This window comes from Colossoma macropomum, unplaced genomic scaffold (genome assembly GCF_904425465.1).
Source record: "Colossoma macropomum unplaced genomic scaffold, Colossoma_macropomum, whole genome shotgun sequence".
Taxonomy (NCBI): Eukaryota; Metazoa; Chordata; class Actinopteri; order Characiformes; family Serrasalmidae; genus Colossoma; species Colossoma macropomum.
This window is the reverse complement of record NW_023494800.1, coordinates 11,608,358-11,631,366: the sequence shown is the minus strand read 5'-3', so window position 1 is coordinate 11,631,366 and position 23,009 is coordinate 11,608,358. Positions and strand designations below refer to the sequence as shown.

At 38.6% G+C, this 23,009-nt stretch overlaps 1 protein-coding gene across 1 annotated transcript in view; it reads right to left on the bottom strand.

The window, feature by feature from the left end:
- Positions 1–23,009, bottom strand: part of si:ch211-196i2.1 (collagen alpha-1(I) chain) — a 114,571-nt gene that overhangs the window by 41,180 nt on the left and 50,382 nt on the right. Inside the window, exon 7 of the mRNA XM_036588339.1 lies at positions 4,020–4,637. Coding sequence (XP_036444232.1) covers positions 4,020–4,637 — 618 coding nt within the window. The remainder of the gene's footprint in view (positions 1–4,019; positions 4,638–23,009) is intronic.

Here is a 23,009-nt window from a genome sequence, read left to right as displayed (position 1 = left end):
TATTGTGCCTCTTTCAAAAAGCAGTAGGGGCTGAAACACTCCTTATAGCTTCAGTGAGAATGGGCGGAGCTAAACTGCTATAGGTTTAACAGGTATATATATATATATATATACACACATATATTACACATATATATGATATATAACAGTTACTGACAGTAATGGCAGTATCCACAATATGCACAGAAATGCATATCATGGTGTAATCTTCATGATAATGATAAAATATCATCAGATTGCCCACCCCAACTCAGGATTTTAAATGACTGATCCAAAATCAATTAACCCCTTAAATGACCAGGGCCCACTGGCATTGAAGTCCCTGTAGTTACTGATAATAACAGTTACTGGCAGTTACTGATAATAAGCCTTAGTAAGTAATAAGCCTGGGATTTTAAAGGATCAACTATTGCTTTTGTTATAGCTACAAAATTACTAAGATACAAAAATAAGTAAGCAACAAAAATGTAAAACAAAATACTTAATCTACTCAGCTAGGAGACAAACATCAAGGCTGGTGCTGCAGAAATAGAATAAGTCCAGTCTTAAAATAAAAGGGGTTTTCAATGGAGAGTGGGTGTTAAGAGTTTATTTAGAATGTGGCCTTAGCTGGGAAAGCCTCTATTCTAAAAGATCTAGTTTACAAGGTCAACTTCCCCAGAGTATAGACAGCCTCCAGGTCAATAAAAAAGACATCCCTTAAAGGCTCATTAACTGCACCAATGTAAGCACATCCTTAACCTTAGACCCTCTCTCTTAGCTATGCAGCTCAAAAAACTTTACAACATCCAAACCAGCCTCTTAAACTACAATACCCCATTAACTCAGGACTTGGCAACCATGTCTGCTCTGTTATTTTAGATGGAAACATAAATCTTCATTTTGGTCACCTCTTAAGGCAGGTGAAACTGTGGTGACAATTAATGGCCTTGCCTGAATGTCTTGAACAATTTCCTTATTTTATTTTACATTTATGACATTTGACAGACACTTTTATCCAGAGTGACTCACAATTTTACAGAGCATCAATAGTCTTGCCCAAAGACTCTTATTGATTTAGCATTGTATACTCACCCAAGCAAAGAAACGAACCCCAAACTGCCAAGTAAAGGGTAACGGTGTTATCTACTACACTATACCAACCACAATGCAAGATCAGTGGTTCCATGGTAGAGCTTATTGTCCGAACCTGACAGGACTCAGCTGGTTACATCTGGTCCGGTAGAGTTCAAACATCATTTCCCAAATATGTGTTGGGCTCGGGTCAAGTTCGCATTCTTATAGTCCGCCTCCCACTTTTAACAGATTTTACTTACTTTCTTCCTCCTCTCTACTGAATCACCTCACAACAGTTTTTAATTTGCTGGAGTCACCCACTCATGCTGTTGACAGCATATAACACAAGGCCCACGCTCATGAGAAAAAGGAAGAGCGGGAAATAAAAACAGAAACGATTCAGGAAAGTACAGATTAATGCAGCTAAAATGACGTTCAATTCCTTTGTAAACTGTTTTTATGTTATATGTAACATGTAAAGTAATATAGCTTTAGGATTAAAGAGGTAAAGGCAAACATCTTGCCATATCAGCAGTGCACAGCATGAGAACAGCACACTGTGGAAGGTTTATCTAGACTACAAAACACTGGGATGTTGTTGGACAACGCATTACTTACAGAATAAAAATTGAAACCTAATTTTGGACAGCTGATTATTTTATAATATTATTTACTTTTGTATTTTGTTGGTGTGTGATATAATGATGGCTATTACTGTTGCTATGTGGTTATTTAACCAGCGTTATCTTGTCACGCTTTATTTGGCACATTGAGTGATGATTTGGGGCAGTTCAGCTCATAATTTTATGGCACTCGGGTCAGTTTTGGACTCAAAAACTTGATGTGGCTCAGGTTGTGTCGTGTTCGGACAGAATTTTGGCCCGGGGCAAAAAATTCTTGAGCTATATTTGGATTCGGACCAAAATTTCAATGCCATATAAAGGGGCACTCAGCTGATTTTTCAAAATGTCTGAATGATTAAATTATTACAGTGTAAACAAAGTCATTCGGAGTGCTTTGATATGACATGTTGTGCTGCAGATAAACTCTTTAAGATTTCTTTACAGTAGTGGTGATAGGAACCAGGGCTAGCAATTTCTAAAGCACAAATGTAGCCATTTTAACTACTAAAATGACCAGTGAACCGACACGTGTCTTTTGAGTTTTTATATGCAATGTTAATAGTAGTAAAACAATAGTAAATCAGAAAAAAATGTTTTGTCACTATTTTATTATTACTATTATTGTCTTAGTACTGTTCTTTAACTTTTGTCTCACCATACTTAGTTGTTTTATGTATTTTATAACTAATGCATTTAATAGATTTATTTGATTGTTTTGTTAATCTTATTTTCTTATTTTTAGTCTTGTTTTCTAATTTTTATTTGTCTTATGTATGTTTTAATAATAATATTTTTGGTCTTATTTATTTTCTTTGCTATATTTTTACTACCAAACATTTATATTTACTCTCTTTAATCCCTTCCTTTTTTATAATGCTCGGCTACATTGTAAATGAGGGTCACTCTCAATGTACTCCAAGTTTAAATAAAGGCTGACTGATTGATTAATTTGGGAACGATATGGCCTTACAACACTCGGCATGTAGCTCTCCACCCACTGTGAATAATTCTCAGTAAGACTCTGTAAGAACAAAGTGTTTCACTTCAAACTACTCTGAATGAAGCTGTTTACAGTTTAGCATTTAATTATGCAGAAACTTTGAAAATTGGTTGGAATCACTTGATTAAAACTCATGCATGGTGAAATGTGCAATCAGGTGAAGTGAGCATGGCAGACCTCAACTTATCTGTACACATGAATGCACATACTGTTTTTCTGGACAGCAGCATTGTGCAAACAAATGAAGTACTAATCACGCGCACAGTGGAATTCAAACACAAACGAATGTCCACATGCCCACACACACACACACACACACACACACACACACATATATGGAATGACACCCCAGAATCCTGCTCAGCACCGCCCAGGACCTCCTGCTGTAGCCTAAAGCACACCAGCATCCCCAGCCCTGTGATGGGGGGCAGGAAATGAGGGAAGTTGCCTGTGTTTTCTAATGAAAGGCAGGGGAAGAAGCTTTAATTACTGAATATCTTCCTACTGCTGGCTTTTATTCGCAGCCAGTGGGACATCTTGCCTTCATGTTGCCAGCAGCGGGGCTGACTCAGAGCTGCGTGAGGATCAGAGGGGGGGCTCGAACAGAACTGTGGACATGGCGCTTAGCCAGGTTGCTCCATATGCTGCTGCATCTGCTCCTGCTTGTGCTGGTCATGCCGCTGCCTCGTAAAGCAGATAAGCGGGGCACTTTGAATGGACTGTGCATTTGGGACCCATTCCCCCTGTAGCCAATCAAAGGGGACTGGACAGTTGTGATAAAGACTTGCTGACACTCGCTGAGCATAAAGCTTAAACAAAAAGTTTAAATATACACATGCTGATGGAGATCAAAGACTTGAATCAATTTCTTGATACGCACACTGTCAGATGGAAAAGAACTGAATTCAGTGCCAAGCGTTGACCAGAGGGGTATAAAGCCCCGTCAGCACTGGGCTGTAGAGCAGTGGAACTGTTTTCTCTGGAGTGATGGAACACCATCCTGTACCTGTGGAATGAGCCTCAATGGTGTTTGTGATCCAGAACTAATCATCCAATATCAGTATCTGACCTCTCTAAAGCTCTTGCAGCTGCATGGAAGCAAATCTTAAACCTCAAATTTCTAATACCTAGTGTAACCTTCCCAGAAAAGTAGAGACTGTTACTGCAGCAAACAGGGGACAAACTCCTTATTAATGCCCTTGATTTCAGAAGACACTGAATGATCAGGTGCCTGTAAACGTTTGAATAGTATATTTCCAGGCTATTGGAAAAGAAAATACAACATAAATTCACCACATCTTATCAAACTTGTGCATTACATTAAATAAGCATATACTCACTGTTAGCCCACGGGGACCCACTGGCCCTGGAGGCCCTCTGCGGACCTGATAGATTCTCCCATCTGAGCCTCTCACCAGGCCCCCTTCTTTACCTGTGAGAACCACAGTGCCTAAAGAGTCATGAACGCTGGCAGTTGTAGTTCTTCGGTCCTGACTAATGCTCTCCTTGGTGGATGTGATAAATGGAGCCTTGGTTGTTGCTCGCTTTTCCTCCACTTCCTTTACCAGGTTGGACTCAGAGTCATCAGGTCCTGAGGGGGGCTCCAGTGGGCTTTCTCCAGAGGGTTTCTTTGAGACAGAGGGAATCCTAACATCCAGATCGATAACAGTGTTATCCACTGGCTTCTTAGGGAAAGTTTTGTCATCTTTGCTCTTTTCAGTGGTGATGTTCTCATCCAGATGCTTAGATGCAGAGTCTGGTTTGCCTCCATTGCTGCCTTTAGCAGGGGCTATGTGGGTCTTGTGAGGTAAGCCACCATTTTTGGACAGTGTGTTGGGGTCAGCCAGATCAGTGTCCTCATCCACCTCAAAGACGTCTCCGCGGCCCACAGATCTGGGCCTCTCGGAGCCTGTAGGGAGCGTACCGTCTCCACGAACTAGCCCACGTCTCCTCAGACCCTTTACACGCACACAGATAGTGAGAGAGAGAGAGAGAGAGAGTATTATATTAACAACATAACTACTACAAACTTCAGAAATAGCCAATGACAATATAGCCTTCCAAACCACAATAAATGCCACAGGAGCTTGTCTTGGGAATGCCTAATATTGGGACTGACCACATTAAAAGGAACAGTGTGCAGTGTGTGTTTATGATTCAGTGTGTGTATGATTCAATCACTGAGATTGAATTGTAAACAAATTGTAAAATTGTCATTCAGAGTGTTTGTAACACAGCTTTTAGCATTGAACACTTTGAATGCCTGGTTCCTATCACCACCGCTGTGAGCGATTCTGACTCAGTACTTTTCTCTAGAATGGAGCATTTCACATCAAACCATTCTGAATGATACTGTTTACATCTTAACCACTTAATTATGCAGATAAAAAAATCTGTGTATATTTCCCTGTAGGCAGACCTACACAGGATTGTGTCTTAGACTATTTAGCATTATATTATGCCATAAAGGAAAAAGCAGAAAATGTTTTTTTCACTTATTCAATGGATAATTCTGTTAATTACATACACACATTCTTTGAATATAGAAGGCAATTCCCTCATTTCATTAACAGACCATTCCATTAATGTATTATTTACAGTATTATCTGTCTGTACAATGTGTTTTTCCCTTAACTCCACACAGAAATGATGATGGTTGAGATGGAGAAGTATTTCCCCAACTGTTTGGCCTTTGCCTTGAGCACTTCTCCAGTGTCCACACGGTGCACATGTCCAAAACTGCCACACAGACACGCATACAGACACACATACAGTCCAGGCTGGGGGAGTGGTAGAAAATTCTGAGAGCTGCCCCTGTAGCCCTGCGGGTCAGATCGAGGAGCTGGGAAGCTGGGAGGCAGATGCTGCGGTGCATGGTTTTGAACTAGAACTCAGGAAATAAGAAACAGTCGTGTCTCTGTTAAAACACATGCACTAGGGTGTGATGGGAGGCGTGCTGTTATGTACCAATATAAGAGGCAAAGCGAGAGTCATGTCTCTTATTGCTATAATGCTGTATTGCCATGTGTGGATTGTTTATCGTGTGGCTGAGTGGATGTAGCAGATATGTGGTCACTAACACGGCACATTTCTCTCATGCTGAGAGAATGCAGCCCATGACAACGGCGCAGCGTGATTTAGGAATCACTAATTTACAGCCTGGATAATGCTAGAAATTGGGTGCTGAATCAGGGTTTTAAGACCAAAACCAGATGCACAACATACAGTTTTGTCCTATCAAATTCATAGTTGGGCCAAAAATCGAATTTACATGGTTACCTACTTACTCCAAATGTAGTTGATCAGGCGAGACATGTTCGGTGTCCGAAGTTTGCTTGTTTAATTTTGCACTGGAAGTATTGAGCTAATGAAGCTAACAAGAAATAAAAGCAGTAATACTTTCTCTGAAGGCCACCTACATACTGACTTCATTACAAATGCATACACATTGAATAACATATTTAAGACATTGTATTGACATAAAGGCCCTTAAATTAACGTGACAGACACTTGTTCCATTTATAACACTGTTACGAAGAATTTACAAGGCCGAAGCCTAGTTAAGATTGCTATGCTAAAAGGATACACTTAAGTATCATTTATACACTTAACTTGAGGGCATCAGATAGAACTGATAGAACTGATCAAAGAATTGATACAGTATGCAGCGTTCCTTACTGCCTTTCGTCTTGTTCTTGGAATTGACACATTATAACTGGATATAAATGGAACTAATGTCCATCATTTTAGTTTAAGGCTAATTAGTAATTATCATCATTTACATGACAAAACATCACTGATATAAGCTGTTCTTAAACATTCAAGTATTGCTTTTTAAATGCATTATTCAGTGCTTATGCATGTGTTATGAAGTCCCTATGTAAGAAGCCTTCAAATAAAATGTTACCAAACTTATACCAATTAGCAAAATACACTTTACAATCATCACACATTTGTCGAATTGCTAAGTAATTTCAAATAAACGTACTTTCTGACAGTGTATGACATACAGTTATCTGTAAAATGGATGAAGGTATTTTGTCCCTCCTTTTATCCACTTTTATAGATAACAGTATGTTTGGGACTATCAGCTGCTTGATCACTGACTTCTCTATAGTCAGTTATTTTTATTTCATTGCAATAAAATGGACTCAGGCTGGGCAGGTGTGGCACTATGCTCCACTGCTATTGCTTACAATAGCCCTTTCAGTGGCCTGAGTCTGAAAGGAGTCTGATAAGCCGTCACTCGATCTCCACCTGGTCGCAGAGGGCCGTCGGCCAGCTTATCTCTCACCCTACAGTTGGCCAGAAAAAACCCTGCCAGAAAGAAGCTGCCCACAAGGACTCCCATTAGGAGACCGCTCATGCACAGCTGACCAATTTCAGGAACCACCTGATAAGCACACATAATGCCTCATTTGACCACCAGGGGGCAAACTTTAGAACACTTTCTACCTAACAACAGGCTGGTGAAAACACCTGCTTAAAAATAAAGATTTGTAAATGGTTCTTAGCTTTTATGGTTCTAGGAAACACCTTTATTTGGTATAGAACTTTTTAAAAAGTCCTTCACACTCACACATCACACTTACAAATACAGTTCTTTGAAGAACCATCCACTGAAAGGTTCTTTAGGGAACCAAAAATGGTTCTTCTATGGGATCTCCTCAAAGAACCCTTTTTGGCATCCTTAAATAATGACAGCGTGATAAAAAAGTTCAATACTGATTTAGTCTGAAGTCAAGGTCTGTGACCATCAGAAAAAATTCAAAGCTAAAAGTCAAACTGGATAAAGGCTTCGTCTTTTGTTTAAACTAAAAGATAAAGCTGTATGACAGAATAAGACCCAAAGACAGCAAACTTTCGAACGTTTATCATGCCAAGCATGCAAAACATACAAGCCCCTGTGATTTAAGATTTATGACTGAACAATGATTGATGTTAGCGTTCACTGACACAACATAGATCATAATAATTACTTAAAAGCCTGAATCATGGAAAAAAGCACAGTTACCTAAAAATGCTCAAAGCCCTCAGGCTGAGGACATGTTTATTCACACAGTTATACATGCCAAGAAGCCACTGCCATGTCTGAGAGCGCATCTAAGGCATTTTGTATGGGCAGATTCATACCAGGACAGAATTTAGCTTCAAATGTCAGAAAATGAGCTGTATTTGATCCACAACAGTTATGACACACATTTATGAGCTGTACTTCCCACACAGGTACATGCACAAAAAAATGGGTTGCTCTGACTTAAAAGGGGACGGCTACCATAAATCTGCTTTATAGACAGAGGAATGCATGAGGGCAACGTTTAACCGGCTGTGTCTTGTAAGCCGACTAATGCAAACTACAGAGGCCTACGTTTGGCATTTCAAAACATAGGAAAATGGAAATAAAATAGATGTTATGAGGAAAAAACAGACAGAAAAAGAGAGAAAAATACAGTCTAATTATTCTGCAATGCACATGTGTCTGGACAAACAAACTTATGAAGAACCATTGTGATCATAGCTCTAAATCATGCAGGATCACACTGAAGCAACTCTGGAGAAATGGCTGGAATTAAAATCAGCTGTGGTTATTCTTGCTGCAAAACCACTGAAAGTCAAAAGCACACATTTGCACACAGTGAAAGGATACTTTACTGTAATTTAGGTTGAACCAGAGCTGTGGTGAGGGCTTCTCTCTCATAAACCAAAACCATTGTGACCCTCCCTCACAGTTTAATGCCAAAACCAAAAACAACCACAACCTTTAGCACTTTTCCCTCGGAAGAGTGAGACCGAGAGTGTGTGCGAGACAGAGGAGGGAGCATGGAGGGAGAGCATGTATGTGGTAAAATGATTTATATCTAAATATAAACAAGTCAATTTAACTAACCCACCTTCTCAGACCAAAATGAGCTGAGCTTTCTAATGTGGCCAATTAAAACAGAATGATTTTAAAACATGTTGTATCTGTATGTCTGAAGTGTGAAGTATGAAGTGGTTCTATAGTCACAGTATGTAATAGAGGATTAGTTATAAAGCCACAATATATTACACACACACACACACACACACACACGCACAAACATTATCCAAGCTGCTTATCCTTCTGGGTCGCAGGGGGTGCTGGAGCCTATTCCAGCAGTCACTGGGCGAAACAATATATAATCATTACATCATAATTATACATCAACAACATATAACAGCAGATCAGTTACATAGCTACAATTTACAATTTGTAATAGTGATTTGGTTACATATTCACACTTTATAATGGTGGACTGGTTATACATCCACAGAACATATCAGTGGATTGGTTATATAAAACTGTATAGTCTATCTGTTGCTCTGCATACTTTGTTAGCCTCCTTTCACCTTGTTCTTCAGTGATCAGGACCGGTACAGAGCCGGTATTATTTGGGTGGTGGGTCAATCTCAGCACTGCAGTGACACTGGCGTGTTTGTTGTGCTGGTACAAGTGGATCAGAGACAGTCGTGCTGCTGGAGCTGCTGGAGTCCACCTTCTAAATGTAAAGTCAGAGACAGTAGCTCATCTGTTACTGCGCAGTTTTTTTGGTCATACTCTAGTCCTTCCTCAGTGGTCAGAAGACGCTGCCCACAGGACGCATTCATCACCAACGAGTCATTATCACTGCAGTGATAAGAATGATCCACTACCCAAATAATACCTGCTCTGCGTTGGTCCTGGGGGGGTCCTGACCCTTTGAAGAACAGGGTAAAAGATGGGCTAACAAAGTATGTAGAGAAACAGATGGACTACAGTCTGTAATTGTAGAACCACAAAGTGCATCTATTTGGCAAGTGGAGCTGATTAAATGGACAATGAGTGCAGATACAAGGAGCCACTAACATGCTCAGTGAGTGTACACCCGCAACATATAAAAGTAGTTTTTGAACCTCTGTTATATACTACGGACAGAGTTGGGATGTAACAAGAGACTTTTAGGAATACAAGAGAGTTTTAGGAATATGTATTCAGAATACAGAAATTAGGTTACATTTTGTAAAGGCAGTATTCCTATTTGTATTTTTAGAGAATACCTTTAGAATACTTACCCACTAAAAACACCCAAAAGAAACAACATCAACGCTTGTTTATGAACTATTTTAAAATCAGCGCATTGTATGTAGCAAAAAAGCTTGTTAGACAAACTCTAAAGAGGACCTCCATTAACAGCTTCTTTACAAAATGAAGTTCCAGCTAAAGCCTGAGTAGACTGATAAATCAATATGATGATCAATTATTAATCTCAGTGTTACTGAGCTCTGCTAAAGCCTGAGTAGACTGATAAATCAATATGATGATCAGTTATTAATCTCAGTGTTACTGAGCTCTGCTAAAGCCTGAGTAGACTGATAAATCAATATGATGATCAGTTATTAATCTCAGTGTTACTGAGCTCTGCTAAAGCCTGAGTAGACTGATAAATCAATATCATGATCAGTTATTAATCTCAGTGTTACTGAGTTCTGCTAAAGCCTGAGTAGACTGATAAATCAATGTGATGATCAGTTATTAATCTCAGTGTTACTGAGCTCTGCTAAAGCCTGAGTAGACTGATAAATCAGTAAGATGATCAGTTATTAATCTGTGTTACTGAGTTCTGCTAAAGCCTGAGTAGACTGATAAATCAAAGTGATGATCAGTTATTAATCTCAGTGTTACTGAGCTCTGCTAAAGCCTGAGTAGACTGATAAAACAATAAGATGATCAGTTATTAATCTTAGTGTTACTGAGCTCTGCTAAAGCCTGAGTAGACTGATAAATCAATAAGATGATTAGTTATTAATCTCAGTGTTACTGAGTTCTGCTAAAGCCTGAGTAGACTGATAAATCAATAAGATGATCAGTTATTAATCTCAGTGTTACTGAGCTCTGATAACCTGAGTAGATTGATAAGTCAATATGATGAGCCAGTTATTTATCTCAGCATTACAGAGCTCTTTTGAGAGATGATCAAACTCCTGCTAAAGTGATTATGGGAGCAGCAGTGAACTGAAGCAGGCAGTAAGACAGAAAAAAATGTTTAGAATTTCAAAACTTCATTTAAATGATAAGTAAATTTTCATGGAACACATTAACAGAAGAATTACAGGAAGAAAACTGCCAACCAGTAACAGCATGAACAGGGTGAAAATTGTGGGCCGCAGAACCAGTGGGCCGTGAAGCACTCTTTAGTGGTTCGCAGGCCTGATCTCAGGGGGAGGCAGTAGTTTGTAGTGGGCCAGTAGAGACGTATAAACAAAAACTCCGCAGTCACAGGCTAATTAGACGTCATCAGTTTGAGACAATGCAGCTGCAGGCGCACAGCGCAGTTAGCCAGAGATGGAGAGGTTCCTCTGGGCGTTTCTCATACCTTATTTGGTGTGGACCTATCAAACTTTTTTCTTTACTTCCATTCTGACGTGTGTGGACACTCCACCTGTATTCGGGTCTGAAACAAACAGCTGAAACCCGCGGGTCTCGGTACGCTTCCAACCAAACCCTGTTCAGTTCACTGCTGGTGGGACGCATTTTATGATGGAACGAGGGAATTCAACAATAGAGCCGGCTTCCCTCTTCTTCTAGCAGCACGTCAGCGCTGTACTGTCAGTATAATCTGCCTTTTTTAACGTCTGATTTATTGCTCTAATGTCGTTCCTGCAGCTTGAGCTGCAGCTGATAAAAATGACAGATGAGCCATAAAATAATAGCGAAGATCTGTGTTTGATTTCTGGCCGAGCATCAGCGACCTGAGATGTTAAACTCAACTTGATAAACTAATGACAAAAACGTAAGCAGAAAGAAGCAGATATCAAGGCTTATTATTATTGTTGATTGTAGCGACGCTGATCCAAAAGCATGAGTGGAATGAGGTTTATTTCAAATGAGGCGCTAAAACCCTCAAAACTAAAGAGACTCCAGACCAAACAGTTACTCCTGTGGGAAAGACACAAGAGTATTTTCAGTGGAATCGCGATGGACTGCAGCTCCAAATCACACTCACAATCCACATCTACATCTACCTTTTTCTTTTTTCCCCTTTTTTGACATCTCTGCAAGCATATGCTTTTTTTCCAACATAACTGGAAATTTTGGTTTCTGTGACTGAAGTGAAATGGACCATCAGATTTTTTTCAGACCCCAATTCACAGGTTTTCAGTGTGAGCAATCAAAAAAAAAAAAGTTACTTTTAGTTTTTCTGTGGGCCGCTATGCTTTATAGTTATAAACAGGTGGGCCTTGGGGTGAAAAAGGTTGAGAACCCCTGATCTAGAAGTCTTCTAAATGTATTCTGAATACCACTGTTGTCGGAAGAAAACCTCGTATCTCCAAAATGAGAACTTTACAGGAGAAGGAAAAAACATACTTTACTTTTCATGTAAGTCAGTGAAACTTTTTTCCAAGTCATTTTGGGTCCTTTCTTTTAGTCCATTCATCTTGAAATTTGCATACAATGTAAAGGGCAAAAGGCATTTTCAAATTATGTCAAAAACTTAAAACATCAAACATGGAGATACAAGGTTTTCTTCTGCAACAGCAATAGGTTACTTTTATATGTCTTGTAATGGAATACATTACTAAATACACTTAGGACAGTGTATTCAGTATTCAGTCATGACTACTTTTTAAATATTTTGCCTGACCATGACTATGATTATTTATTATTTTTATTTTTATGATTTCATAAAAATAAAATTTCAGTATAAACAACTTCTGAAGGCGTTGAGAGCAATGTCTGAGAACATACCTTTGATAAGCTCTTCCTCTGTCCCTCCAGTCTTGTAAATGCCTGTCCCTGCAAATCCAGTAGAATCCATCCTAATAAGCACATCCAAATCCTCATGACTACAAACACACACGCTACAAACACTGGAGCCCACACAGCACTGCCAGTATCCACAACAGAACACACACTGCGGAGGTGAGATCAGTCTCTCTCACAAAGTACACACTCTCACACCCACTGGTATACCTTTCTTCCACCCACTCACTCACACGCAGTCATGTAATACTATATTTATTAGGTTTCCCCACTGAACTATGCATAACTGCAGGTAAATATGTCCCTTACAGGTATGTAATCAGTATGTAAGACTGTAACCAAAACATAGTATTTTGTATAGCATTTTTCCTTATTTGAACCTGTTAATTATCCCCACAACATCATAATGTACATATTTTCCTGTCATCTAGGTTCCCACAAATATAATTAAATGCTATACTCACAAACTCAGACATATCCTACACTAATCTGCACAGATTCCCACTACGTGTATAAGAAAATTGGGTAACACTTTAACTGAAGCCTGCTACATAAAAATAACATAACCATACCATAGAAGTCAAATCTAACAAGAACAGTGAGATGTTTTTGTTTTACTCTCACTGTTGCACCTTTACAGCTTCACATTTATCCTGTTACATAACACTGTCATAAACATGTCATAAACATATCATATAATATGTAATATGCTGTCATGAGTTGCCATGGCAAATTATGTCCGTTAATATAAAACCATTAATTTTGATGAGAGGTTTAATGCCAATAGCATTACTAAGCCACCAACATTATAACACATGGGAGGGAGTGAAGTACTGTGAGATATATGCACTGGTGGCTTTGTTTATGTCCTTTTTCAAGTGTACCTCATTAGTTCTCATGAATTTTGGCTGCAGCCTGTAGCCTGTTTTTGTTTGTTGATGGATTTGGCTGCATTTTTGACCCCTACTTCAGACTTTGGATATAATTCTTGGTTTCCTTCTTGGATTTCCCCTGAAAAACTTGCTTGCACTTGTATCATGTCTCACCTCACTCAGTGCACTGTCAATCACATGCAGTTCAACTTTGAGTGAAATGCAGTAGAAGTGAAGCAGCTTTTTAATATCTGAGTTATTTGATAGAGAAATCTAGTAAGAATAGTTTGTTTCTTGTGTCACTTTCTTGACAGCTTCGCATTTATTTCAACAGCTTTTGTAACAAACATGATGTAATTCTTTATATTAATTACAAGGTAGGTAAATGTTTCATGAACAAAAAATGATACATAATATTGCTAACTTTATGGCTTATGTGGCTAATTTTAAAAAGAAAGCAAACTTGAAATGCTGCTGAATGAAGAGCCATTTGGAAGGCATTCCTTACTGGGAGAGCTGAACCAACCAATCTGACTCAATGAATAAAGCTAGAACACCCTTCACTATGCTACATTATAGTGCCAATAAACAATCAATATGCTAGCAGCCCTTGCTAGGCTACAATGGAATACTCTGGACAGATGTTGCAAGAGATACTTTTTTAAAGATACTTATTCAAAGAAAGCCTCCCTGCTAATCTCACTGCAGGGCTGGAAATACAACCCCATTTCCAAAAAAGTTGGGATGCTGCGCAAAAGTGTAAACAAAAACAGAATGCAATGTTATGTAAATCAGTTAAAACCCTATATTTAATTGAAAATAATACAAAGACAAATATCAAATGTTGAAACTGAAACTGAGAATTTTTTTTTTTAATTGTAAGCCCATTTTGAATTTGATGCCAACAACATGTTTCAAAAAAAGTTGTAACAGGGTCATGTTTACCACTGTGTTTCATCACCTCTTCTTTAACAACACTTGGGAACTGAGCAGACCAACTGCTGTAGCTCTGAAAGTGAAAAAATGTTTGATATAGGATTGATATAGGATTTCAGCGGCTCAACAGTTCAGGGTCTCCTTTATTGTATTTTTCATTTCACGATATGGCAAATATTTTCAGTGGTGGCAGGTCTGGACTGCAGGCAGGCCAGTTTAGCACCTGGACTCTTTTACATGCAGAATGTGGTTTGGCATTGTCTTGCTGAAATAAGCAAGGACATCCCTGAGATAAACGTTGCCTGGATGGCAGCATATGTTGCCCCAAAACCTGTATATTTTGTTCAGCATTAATGGTGCCTTCACAGTCACCCATGCCATGTGCACTAATTCACCTCCATACCATAACAGATGTTGGCTTTTGATCTGTATGCTGATAACAAGCCAGATGGTCCCTCTCCTTTTTAGCCTGCAGGACTTTAGCACATCCATGATTTCCAAAAAGAAAATAAAATCTTAATTTGTCAGACCACAGGATACTTTTCCACTTCGCCTCAGTCTATCTTAAATGAGTTTGGGCCCAGAGAAGGTGGCGACATCCTGGAACCTGTAGAAGGTTTCTTCTTTGCATGGTAGAGTTTTCACTCAGTTAAAGTTTACCTTGCATTTGTGGATGCAGCGATGAACTGTGTTCACAGACAATGGTTATTGGCAGTGCTCCTGAGCCCATGCAGTGATTTCCACTACAGAATCATGTCTGTTTTTAATGCAGCACTGCCAAAGAGGGTCCAAAGATCACGGCCAGCCAATACTGTTTTTTGACTTCTCCAGATTTTCTCTTCTGAATCTTTTAATGATATTATGTACTGTAAATGATGAAATTCTTTGCTAATTTACATTGAGAAACATTCTTGAATTGTTGCACTATTTGCCCATGCAGTCTTTCACAGAGTGGTGAATCCCTCCGCATCCTTACTTCTGAAAGCCTCAGCCTCTCTGTGATGCTCTTTTTATACCTAATCATGTTACTGACATGTTAAATGTTCCACCAGGTGTTTTTTATCTTTACTTTTCTTCTGTTGCCCCTGTCCCAGCCTTTTTTGAAACATGTTGCTGGCATCAAATTCAAAATGGGCATATATATAAAACAATACAATTTCTCACTTTTAACATACGCTATCTTTGTATTATTTTCAATTAAATATACAGCTTAAATGATTTGCACCTCATTGCATTCTATTTTTATTTATATTTTGCACAGTGTCCCAACTTTTTCAGAAATGGGGTTGTAACTGTGGCATCATTTCTTTATAAACTGATGCACTTGATAAAAGGAGTGAAGCTTTGGTCGAATGACTCTGTAGAAAAGTCCCAAATATCCACCATAAAGAAAGAGGAGTTTCTAAGAGAACTCTTGTGCAGGTTTCAAAGCTCTGAGACCTACAGCCAGGCCCACAGCTGACACAGGAAGGATTACTTCATGTCTGCAGTAATGAGGACAGATCACCACAGCACTTTCAGTTCTCCCACAGCAGACAGGACACACAGGGCACAATCCTCGTTAAGGAGGGGTAACAACAAAAGGGTTCTATCCGAACAACCTCAATTTACAATGCCAAGCTAGGTAATTCCTTCCAGAAATCTGCACGTCCTCTGGGGAGGGATGCGGTTCTCTGATTCCTGTGCAGATTTTCTGAACACACAGCACTGACAGTCCCTTGAGTGTTCTAAACTTTCCTAAGCTCTAAAAGCAGACACGCTCTGGGTGAAAAGAGAACAAAGCCAAAAGGCACTGTATGAGAGAGAGAGAGAGATAGAGAGAGAGAGAGCACTGATGCATCTCTACACACCATGTCCCAGTCACTTTGCATTGACTCAAAGTGATTTATACAGCTAGTTTGGGTCGGCTGTCGTAAATCACGATTTCAGAAAGGATAATTATAAGTGTAGAGCTTTGGGGCCAAAGGCACTGACGACAGACTCATTGCTAAAAGCCAGGCAGACAGAAGAGGAGAGCTGGAGTGATTAGACGCCTGCAGTCTCATGTGTAATTACAGAGCTTTAAATGTGTGTCAGTAATATCTCACCATCGTGCACTGATAGTGAGAGAGGAACACCGCTTTGGCTTTTGGGTTTTCTTTATTGGTCCAAACACTATGTTTAATTTCAGAAAGGACAGAAAAACATCATAATAATCCAACTCATCTATCCATGTTCTGCCCACAAATGCGATCTTTCATAGCAACCGTTGCTAGGTTGGACAAGCTGTAGAACACTGACCAGAAATCATAAATGAAAAGCACTTGTTTGCCCTGTTCATGCCGGGCATTAACATCTGTCTAAAGTGACCTGATCACAAGTGAACAGTGAGACATATAGTCATTTACACCTGACACTTCCCAGGACCTTCAACGCATCTCCAGTAACCAAGTATGGTTCAATTTCTTGTTTGGAGGAAGAGTCCCACAAACATTTACTATGTCAGTTTCTCACTGCATTTGTCAGATAAAAATGTGCCCCAAGTCCTCATTCATTTACCGGTAAGTGTTTTCCACAGTCTGCATGGACCACTAATGCAGTAAATAGTGGGGGCTAAACTGCAGTGGTCCGTACAGGCATATATGTTTAAATAATTTTTTTGTGATGTCACAAAAACAATAAATTCAAAATAGGCTATTTTAGCTGCTTAGTTAATATCTGGACAGCATGGACTGGAGAGTGAATGGTACATTTTAAAATTTTAAAAATACAAAGAAAAACCGGGAGGAAAATTCAGTTTTCCATGATATGGAACGTTTAAGGCAATCATTCAGTGTTATTGGGGGCACATCAAGATGGTTTAGCATTCAAATTACAAATGCTATGTGGACATATTTGTCCTTGATGACCTCTCTTCTGCGAAAAATCGGATTTCTCAGAGCATGTGTACTCTTACTCAGATTTCTTTCGGATTTCTCAGTCTGTGCGAAAACAGATGGTGGTACCAGAAATAAGCAATCAGCGTTGCAGCGAGACAGCAGTAAAAGACTTTTGGAGCGAAGCTGAAACCAACTACATGCTTGATGAAATGAAGGATTTAAATATTCTTTATTTTTTAGATGATGTGTCTTCATATTTTCAGGTAAAGTTGCGCAACGTATTTAAAAAAAAAGAAGCTGCTGCATGAAGTTTGAGTTCTACATTCTATTTATGTCACATCTTGTTCTGTTTGTTGGGCAGTTGCACAGCAGAAATCTGATTACTGACTGACTCATGTTGACCCAGAGTCTTCCCATTATCTGATTACTCAAGCGCATGTAAATGCATTGATCAGATTACTGACAAAATCGGATTCTCTGCCATTATCAGATTATTAATTCATTGAATTTTCAGTTTAAAAAGCTGGAGTATGTTGTTATATTTCATTGAAACTAAGTTGTAAACAGTAATGGGTTTGCCACCACGCCAAAGTTCTATTCTATTTTGACAAAAAAAAAAACGTGTCCTGCAAGCAGAATTGAGTATAATTTTTGCTAACATTCTGAAAAGCTTGTCCAACCCAGCAACCATTGCTATAAAAATGCATTTGTGGCTGGAGGATGGAAAGGTCAGTTGCATTAGCAAAACAATTTCAAATTGATGAAATGTATTTCTGCGAGCTTTGAAGAGAAGCACCTTAACTGTGTTCTTGTATTATAAACAGAACATCCTGCTTTTTTATATTTTTCTTCTGATTGCTTGCATCCTCAGTTCATTAAGTTCAACTGGACCACAACAGTTTTGGGGAAGTCACTGTCACTGTAAACAGGATTCTTCTGTACTGACTCTGGGCCTCATTTTTCATCTCAGCTGTCCCACATGAGAAGTGTCTGTGCATAAAGACTTTGAGCGTGATATTAGCACCTTCTTCCTCAGACATGAGAAGTCTGCTGAGAGATCTGCCCAAACATGCTCTCTGTACTCTGTCATTTGTCAGCTATTCTGCAGTGCCAAGTGTTCTGCCAAAGGGCAACGCACGTCTGACTGTTTATGTGGATACACTTAAACCTGCAAAAAGTGCTTTGTTCAGCACAGAGGCTCTAGCAACTCAGGAGACGGGGATCTAGCACACTTACACACACATTATGACTCAATAATCTGCACAATGGAGGAAAGAGAGAAAAATCTGACTTCTATTTTTTGTAATATGACATTTATTTAATGATTATTATGGCAATGGGGTACATGTGTAAGCCCCCTCTTTCTCCTTCTAAAGCACATAGTTCTTAGGTTAAGTGTGTCAGCATATGTGCACATGAAAAGGGGTTTGAAGGTAGGTGTGTGAGAGGAGATACAATGTTCATATGAGCATTCTTATTTGTTAATTGGGTGGGCAATACGGCAAAAATATGATATCACAATACTTCAAGATATTTAATAATACACAATATGCATCATGATATTTAGTTTCTTCTGATATGTCATAAGTTATGACAGACAAAATAGAACCTGTGTTGGCACATATAAAAAAGTACTCTAATAATAATAATAATAATAATAATAATAACCTACAACTACAGTGATTTTTAATCAATGTTTTACAAATTGCACTGCATCAAATCCAATTAAAATGGCATTAATATGCTCATTTTATAATGAAGCGTAGTTAGTCCCTGTTCATTAAGTACTGATGACATCTATGATATACACAGGAAAGCATACTGTGACATAATTTATGACAATAACAATAAAATACTATCATGTTGCCTGCCCCTGTTAGTGCAGTCTGCAAGTAACTAGACAGTGACTATGACACTAGATTATAAACACAATAGTGACTACAAATTTAATGTGCAGGATCTCAGCTTTAATTTGAAGACATTTACTGCGAGATTGGGACACAAATAGTATGATATTTTGGTTGCAGTCACCATCAGAGGGAAGAATATATTTATTAAATCATAAACAAAATATGTTGAAAATTTTCCAATTATTTGAAAATGGTCCAAGTTGAGAGATGAAGAAGAATCTGTGATTGGGACATTGAGATTTGTATCATTTAATAACACAATAAGCCATGAGAGTCATGTGAACAAACACGTGCATGAGAGAACTGTCTTTCTGAAGGACATGTAGAGAAGATCAAAGGCATGAGACAATCCTTCCACAAATGTGTGCATCAGTGAACAATTTCATGTGTGACACTAGGAAAACTCCTCTCCAGAGCTCTGGGACTGTAGCCAAAAAGAAGAACATACTTGTATAATGTCTTCAATAAAGCTTTATAGCTCCAGTACCATGTACTGCTGAAGACCTGCTGAGTGGCTGAAGGGGCATGGGGAAAAAGAGGACAGCAAAAGGTCAGTTCATGCTACCTGACCTCTGGCCCGGTGATGCTGAGAGGGGAAAGATGCGGGAAATCACTCAGGAACTTTCCAGAAGCTCTGCAACCCAAGAGCTTTGCTTTCCCTCAGCCTTTTTAAGTCCTATGTAGGCCAGAGTGGCACAAAATCTTCCTGACTACTAATGTGGGTCTGAAGAAAGGACCAAGACAAAGACTTTTGACTAAATATCAGAAAATATCTATCTAGAATGTTATAACGAACTTTAAGCCTTAGAAGTTAGACCTATAATAATAAACACATGGTGAAATTTCATATTAATACATTTTCACCCACATGGTATTGAAACAAGCAGAGAAATGATACTACATTTGTGTTTGCAAGTAGAACAGGAGATATTTCATAATTGTATTTTATAAAGATATTTTCTATTATAAAAAAATACCTGTTACAATTGTCATTGTTTTGTCATTTCATGAAACTGAAACAAGTGCAAACTTAAAACTGTTGATATAGAATGTAATTTCAATTTCAATATAATTCACTAAGTAACTAGTTTATATATAGTTAAATATATAAGTATGTAGTTATATTTGAATTATATAGCAAAATAAATAACACTTGAATTCTATAGGTTAACATCCTGAAACCCCTAACACACAGTACACACTGTAAACTGTGTAGGAAATACAGTACTGGGCAAAAGTCAGAGACCCCTTATTTATGATTTATGTAATTTTCAGTCAAAATGGTTATTAAGTACAAGTTACTCAAGTTACTCAAAAAGAAAACATTTTGAGAGACTTACTTTCAGTTTTTAAGGGATTTTTCCACACCTTCAAGGTTCAGTCTCAGAAGTTGGTTGCATTTTCTGCTTCAAAAACCAATTAATCAGTCTATATGACCTTACTCCAAATATCCAGATATCCCGTTCTGGTCTTCTATTGCATTTTTCTAGTATTTCTTTGTCTCAGTAAGGGCTTCTTGACAGCTACACATCCGTTCAGACTCATAGCTCTGAGTTGTCCTCTCTCAGTGGAAGGATGGGCAGAAATACTTGTGGATTTTTCAGATCTGAAGTAAGAGTGGAGCTTGATTTTCTCCTCTCTCTCAAAGATGAAAGCTTTAAGTGCTGTTTATCTGATGGTGACAGTTTTGGTGGTCTACCCGATCCTGCATGGTTGTTAGAAACCCCATTTTCCTTATAGCTTTTACTATTTTGTTAAAATGTAACTGTTTTGGAAACTCCTGTTTTTCACTTATTTTTCTATCACTTCTTTATGCAAGTTCACCTTATATCTAATATTCTCATGAAAATTTTCTGACAAATAATTTGTACTTGTAATGGCCATTTTGACTGGAAATGAATTAAATAATTAATTAAAGAAGAATGGTCTTTGACGTTTGCACAGTATTGTAGCTCCGAAATGCAAATGCAAGACTTTAAGACTTGTTTGTCTTGGAATAACTTTCAATCTATTGCTTTCCAATTGCAAGATCTATTAGTTTAATGTAAATCCATTTGTCCAAGTGTACCTTATTTGGAAAGAAGCCTGTGGAGCCACGCTAAAACATTTCTGCCTTAACGACTGTGGGCAGCCAACACAGAACAAACACTAAAAAACACACTGCATGTCATGCACTACCAAGCACATCCCCTCTGAGCACAAGCACTCGAATGGCATAACACCAACAGGTAAAACCTCCATGAATTTCACTTAATCTTCTGATCCAAAACACATGTGCATGCAGTAATACACCCTACAAGGCATTCGAGAACCTGGCCTCAGTCTGGCTGGTGGAGAAAAAAGAAAGAAGAGCTAATTAGGCATTTACCTTTGACCCCCCTGACTGTGTGAAAGGGTGCAAGGAATGCCAGCAGTTCGTGATTAATTAGCACAGTGTGGAACTGGGGCTTGCATGCTCTACTGGGAGCATATATAAAGGAGACAGGCAAAACCGAAAGTGACAGAGCCATCAAAGTCAGATACCACAACAAAAGAACACAAGTAATCAAAAGGTTATGCCTCAAGAGATTAAGAAAGACATCTGCAGAAAGAGAAGCAGATTTGAAGAAATTCTGGTTATTTTTAGCCTTTTAAAGCCAGTGCCCTTTTGACATTACACAATGAAGTCCAGGTGATGGAACGGCATAGATGAGATTAGCATGCACATACGTTACTCTCCCTTCTAAAATGTATAGCACATGGCTCTAGGTTACATATTACAATGAAGCCATTAAAGATCACTGCCTCAGAGCTGGACCAGAAGGAACACAAAGCAAGAATTACCATTCTAAAAGCATAAAGCTGCCAGCTGTCTGGACCCTGTACATATGCACTTGTCTCATATACTGGACTGGTCTGTCTCAAAAACACCAGTGGCGAACCGTGACCATCAGAGCTTGGCAGTCAATTCGAGCCAAGAATGTCCAAACACAGTCAAGACATGATGAGAAAAACTCACAATAAAGCAAATATCCGCTAGCATCCCTATGGGATTCAAGTAGCTTGTTCGCACTAAGCAAATAGTGATTTACATAAACAATTTTTGATCGTTCCAGATTAAACAAAGACATCTGAAGCTTCAAAAAGACATTCCATGTTTTTCTTAGAGCATGTGACACACATATTGGCACATTTTACCTTGATTCTTTCAATAGAGAGGCCTGGTATAGAGCTGCCACCACTGTTTTTCCATTTCTAACACTGCTGCTCGTATTTACAGTGAGTGGTGAGTCTAGGACTTCCAGAAGGCCTAGGGTGATGTTTTTCTCTTGAAATTGGTCCTGCATACTGGAAATCAACATGTGATTCATTGATTTCGCTGTCACTTCACAATTATGCTGATAGTTAATCTAACGCCTTAGCCTTCTCTTCAGATCTTGAAGTCCTACCCAATAGGAGAGGCTGCTTAGCTATACTTACCTACATGCTACGAAAAACAATTCTTGATTGGCCAATTTTCTGCTGGCCATTTCAAGAATTTAACTCTTGTGTCCGTCCACAACTTAATAATGAAACAAGAGCAGTACTGTAATACTTTACAAACATGTATAATTCTATTGAAAAAAATAGCTAATTATTACAGATATGTTCAGTTCAAAACCCTTCACAGAAGCGTTAATCTACACTTTTAAACGGATAAGTACCAACAGAGTTCTTTGCTCAATGCCATTAAAAGAACCACTTCTCTCTAAACTTTTAATGGATGGTTCTTTATGGGACCGTTGTGCAAATGAGAAGTACAAGTGTGAAGAACCTTTTTAAAGCTTGTAGAATGTCCATTTAATGTAAAGGTTCTACACCCATTTAAGAGCAGTCCACAGTTTTTGCTCTATACCAACTTCCAAATTATAGAGCAAAAACATGAGGACTCATTTGAGAACCACTGCTTTCGAGGACCGTTTTTGTAAATGAATATAAGTACATGTGAAGAACCTTTTCAAACTCTTCATATTAC